The 5,390-nt window shown below is 46.3% G+C and overlaps 1 protein-coding gene across 3 annotated transcripts in view; it reads left to right on the top strand.

Annotated features, from left to right (window-relative positions):
* SLITRK3 (SLIT and NTRK-like family, member 3) overlaps window positions 1-5,390 on the top strand; it is a 13,105-nt gene that overhangs the window by 3,303 nt on the left and 4,412 nt on the right. For all 3 annotated transcript variants that reach the window (XM_005864137.2, XM_005864136.2, XM_005864138.2), the window contains exon 2: window positions 3,218-5,390. This exon is cut by the window's right edge and continues 4,412 nt beyond it. In XM_005864137.2, the coding sequence (XP_005864199.1) occupies window positions 3,236-5,390 (2,155 nt within the window). In that variant the 5' untranslated portion in view covers window positions 3,218-3,235. The remainder of the gene's footprint in view (window positions 1-3,217) is intronic.

Raw genomic sequence — 5,390 nt, 5'->3', positions numbered from 1 at the left:
GGATGCACAGTTTCCACTAGCTAAGTGGACTTGCTTGCTGCACACTTTCCCCAACCCAGTTTCTCCACTAAGAGGCATTTTGTTCCCCAGTAGAGAGGATGGTAGAACTGTCAGTTGAGCTTTAAAAGATTTCTCATACAGGGGTCCTGTGAACTGTAATCTGGTAGCCCCTCAATACTGCGACGTCTTCCCTCCATCTCCCCACCTCATGACTCTCTACCATCCACTTTCCCAAAATAGTTGGACCAAATATGTATACTGCTCCCTCCACCCCCCATCCCCGCGAGGTCTTTCCCAGTGGAAGCAAGTGAAATGTGTCATTGTTACCCAAGTGTTCTTCGTCTCCTTCCAGAACATGGGTTGCTCTCTGTTTGTAAAAAGGTAGAAGGAAGCACATGGCTGTTGAATCCAGGGGCAATCAGAGGTTTTGAGCTGCAGCACAATAGAAGGATTCCTGGTGCAAAGAGATCAAAGCAAAATGCAGGACAAACTCTGTCCAAGTCGCTCGCATGCCTGAGCTCTTATATTCGGGACACCCAAGCAGAATTAGCTCGATTCAGCTCTTCTGTTTCGGAGACCTGGATTTTCCTTTATCCCTGTCTTTGCAGAGAAGTGTCTGTGCTGTGAAAAGGATAATTCTGAAAGATAGTCATAGTTTTGAGCCTGTCTCCACCGGAGAAAGGAGCTTTGGGAACTGGAGGAGTAAACCACTCAGGTGATAGTTTCCTTGAGAGTTAAGAAAAGAAAAAGGAAAAAAAAATGCCAACAGCTCTCCCCCCTGGCATCTCCACCTTTCCCACCAAAGGAATGTTTCCTAGTAGGTTGGTCCTTGTTCTTTCTGTTTCTTATTTTGACAATTTATCTTGATCCCTCCACTTCTTTTCTCTCGGCTTAAACACACACACACACACACACACACACACACACACACACACACACTTTAGTCTGGGCTTCCTAGTGCTCACGCCTGACCCCATGCTAAGCGCATCCCCCTTCCTCTTGGAGCTCATTTTCGTGACGTGGAAAGCTGGTTCCAGGTTCCAGCACATATTGAAGGGGGGGGGGAAGCCAACGAGAGAGAAGTGTGAGGTTCAGCACTGTGACTGAGCCTGCCTTCCCCCCTGCCTTCCTCCCAGTGCCCGATTCAGTGATGAGCTGCTGGTACCCAGAGAAAGCAGCCTCTGCTGTGGCGGAGGCAGCAACAGCGAAGCTGGAAGCCTGCAGCAGCCCCTTCTCCTCCCTCCTCCACTGAGTGTGCCAAGTGGCAGTTCTGCATCCAAAAGGAGCCCATTGAAAGGCCCATTGCATTCCCAGCACGTCTCCAGCTGGCTGCCTTTGCCTTTTTTTTTTTTATCTTAGTCTATCCCCCACCCCATCTATACCCCTTTGCTTCAGCTTCAGCAAAAGGAAGGGAGGGCGAGGGAGAGAGAGAATCCTTAAACTCAAGCCTTTCTTCCCCCACCCCCAATGTCCAAAGATATATATATATTCTCCTGCAAAATAGGTAAATCAAAGACATATGGAGTCTTGTTTACCTAAATCTCAGGGACCTCAAAAATAAAATAAAACATTTAAAGTAAAAAAACAATAGTGAAGAAGGAACTTAAGTAGATTTTAATATTTTATAAGGGAGACTAACTGATACTGCAATGTAGTCTCATCTGCCTTCTCTCTCCACCCCCCTCTTTTTCATTTAATTGTTTCTAAAAATTGAGTATTGAACGCCTGAGGCAGATTCCTCTTTGCTTTCTCACTGGTTCTCCTCTCCTTACAGCTGTGTACATTCTGTGCAAGTTGACCGCGAAGATTTATTCTTTTCACTCCCCCTATAAATTAAAACATTATGCTTTAAGTTAGAGGGTTGGCTGAATATTTCCTTAATGCATGTATCCAAGTGTGGAGAGAAAATTATATGCGAAAACCTCCAGTTTATTTTTATTGATTAAAAACAACTCCTCAATTTCGATGGACAGTTCAGTGACTCCTAAAGGGCAATGTAATAAAGCTGCATTATTATAATTTATGTATGTATGCATTTTCATATACTGATGACATTAGGCAAGGGGAAAAAAGCCATGGGGGATGCTCTGTATTTATTATTAGCACTGTGTTTGCTTCTTCGGATTGAAAAAGAATGATATGTTCCCTTGAAATGTATCTCATGTGATAGATCATTTATCAGCAGGTATGTGTCAAGGTCCCCCCGTTTCTTGCCTTTAACTACTATAAACAGCCACCTGCCGTTCCAGTTTCAGCTTTTGACAGGGTTCTTGAGTTGATCATGAAGGCACAGATGAGCTGTTAATACAGACACTCCCAGGTCCAGCACCCTTTCACTGTCATTCTCTTTAGCTCTGACAAGTGCATGGACTTGTTCTTTAGAAAGGATAATCACTGCTAAAAGGTTTAGCCAAATGATGCACGTATATAGAAAATACTTAATTAGAGGACACATCAATAATCTGTGTTTGGGCAGAGGGAGTGGAGGCACAGTGTGTTACTGAGCAGACACGATAAGCATGATGTGATCATTTCTTAGGAGGAATCTGACGTTTTCCTGCGATATCAATCATTTTATACTTCCCAACATCGGATAGTTGGGCAATGAGCTCATACTTTATCATACTCTTCAATCTAATAACTTTTATTTTCATCATGTATTTTCATGAGAAGAAACCTATAATTTAAAGAACATTTTTTCCCATCAGAGTTCCAATCAGATGGGGCAATGAGCTCAGACTTTCTCATGCTTGTTAATAACATGTCTTTTCATGAGTAGAAAACTATAATTTAAAGGACTTTTTCCCCCATACGAGTTCCAATCAGATCTATAACGGGCACCTCCGAGGCCAATGTGAGTTTTAACAGGCAAGCAGGTGTAATGGTCAAATTATTGCCATTATTACTGAATCTGCCTATATTTAAATGCATCACTTACCAATCCCCTTACTGGCTATAAGTGACAATGAAGGCTTCTTTTGTATGACATACCCTTTACCAAGTATGGCTGGGTAACGTCATCACATGATACAATATTTCTGTTTCCTAAGTGTAAAATATAGGGCAAAGTAGGCATGTTGCTAGGTCCTTTTGAGTGTCAGTTCCACAACTGCAGAGGTTTTTACTTCACTCTTACTAAAAAGCCCCAATGTAGGAGTCAATTAGAACAGTGCGTATGACTAACAGCTAAAAATCTGCATCTTTATTTCTGTTGCAGTTTTGTAATCCACCACGAATGATGAAACCTTCCATAGCTGAGCTGGTTCACAGAGGGAAGATGCTGTGGATTATTCTTCTAAGCACAATCGCTCTGGGATGGACTACCCCGATTCCCCTGATAGAGGACTCAGAGGAAATAGATGAGCCCTGTTTTGATCCATGCTACTGTGAAGTCAAAGAAAGCCTCTTTCACATACATTGTGACAGTAAAGGATTTACAAATATTAGCCAGATTACCGAGTTCTGGTCCAGACCTTTTAAACTATATCTGCAGAGGAATTCCATGAGGAAATTGTACACCAACAGTTTTCTTCATTTGAATAATGCTGTGTCCATTAACCTTGGGAACAATGCCTTGCAGGACATTCAAACAGGAGCTTTCAATGGTCTTAAGATTTTAAAGAGGCTGTATCTACATGAGAACAAACTAGACGTCTTCAGAAATGACACTTTTCTTGGCTTGGAGAGTCTCGAATATCTGCAAGCAGATTACAACGTAATTAAACGCATCGAGAGTGGTGCATTTCGGAACCTCAGCAAACTGAGAGTTCTGATTTTAAATGATAATCTCATCCCCATGCTTCCCACCAATTTATTTAAGGCTGTCTCCTTAACGCATTTGGACCTCCGTGGGAACAGGCTGAAGGTCCTTTTTTATCGAGGGATGCTCGACCACATCGGCAGGAGCCTGATGGAGCTCCAGCTGGAGGAAAACCCCTGGAACTGTACGTGCGAGATCGTGCAGCTGAAGAGCTGGCTGGAGCGCATCCCTTACACTGCCCTGGTGGGAGACATCACCTGTGAGACCCCCTTCCACTTCCACGGGAAGGACCTGCGAGAAATCCGGAAGACAGAACTCTGTCCCTTGTTGTCCGACTCTGAGGTGGAGGCCAGTCTGGGGATTCCCCACTTGTCATCAAACAAGGAGCATGCATGGCCAACGAAGCCTTCCTCCATGCTGTCCTCTGTCCATTTTACTGCTTCTTCCGTTGAATACAAGTCCTCAAATAAGCAGCCCAAGCCCACCAAACAGCCCCGGACACCAAGGCCGCCCTCCACATCCCAAGCTTTCTATCCTGGTCCAAACCAACCTCCCATTGCTCCTTACCAGACCAGACCACCCATTCCTATTATCTGCCCTACTGGCTGTACCTGTAATTTGCACATCAATGACCTTGGCTTGACTGTCAACTGCAAAGAGCGAGGATTTAATAACATTTCTGAACTTCTTCCAAGGCCGCTGAATGCCAAGAAACTCTACCTGAGTAGCAATCTGATTCAGAAAATATACCGTTCCGATTTTTGGAATTTCTCGTCATTGGATCTCTTGCATCTGGGGAACAATCGTATTTCTTATGTCCAGGATGGGGCCTTCATCAACCTGCCCAACCTAAAGAGCCTCTTTCTCAATGGCAACGATATCGAGAAACTGACACCGGGCATGTTTCGAGGCCTACAGAGTTTGCACTACTTGTACTTCGAGTTCAACGTCATCCGGGAGATCCAGCCTGCAGCCTTCAGCCTCATGCCCAACTTGAAGCTGCTATTCCTCAACAATAACTTGTTGAGGACTCTGCCCACGGATGCCTTTGCGGGCACATCCCTGGCGCGGCTCAACTTGAGGAAAAACTACTTCCTCTACCTTCCCGTGGCTGGTGTTCTCGAACACTTGAACGCCATCGTCCAGATAGACCTCAATGAGAACCCTTGGGACTGCACCTGTGACCTGGTCCCCTTCAAGCAGTGGATCGAAACCATCAGCTCCGTCAGTGTGGTGGGGGATGTGCTGTGCAGGAGCCCCGAGAACCTCACCCACCGGGACGTGCGCACCATTGAGCTGGAAGTGCTCTGTCCCGAGATGATGCACACGGCACCAGCCGGAGCCTCCCCGGCCCAGCCTGGGGAGCCCCACCTTCCGGGGGGGCCGACGAGTGCATCGCCCTATGAGTTCTCTCCCCCGGGGGGCCCGGTGCCGCTTTCTGTGTTGATCCTCAGCCTGCTGGTCCTGTTTTTCTCCGCCGTCTTCGTGGCTGCGGGCCTCTTTGCCTATGTGCTCCGCCGGCGGAGGAAGAAGCTGCCCTTTAGAAGCAAGAGGCAGGAGGGCGTGGACCTCACGGGGATCCAGATGCAATGCCACCGGCTTTTCGAGGACGGCGGGGGCGGGGGAGGTG

This window comes from Myotis brandtii, unplaced genomic scaffold (genome assembly GCF_000412655.1).
Source record: "Myotis brandtii unplaced genomic scaffold, ASM41265v1 scaffold186, whole genome shotgun sequence".
NCBI classification, from domain to species: Eukaryota; Metazoa; Chordata; class Mammalia; order Chiroptera; family Vespertilionidae; genus Myotis; species Myotis brandtii.
The sequence above is the reverse complement of the archived record's forward strand: the minus strand, read 5'-3'. Positions and strand labels throughout refer to the sequence as shown.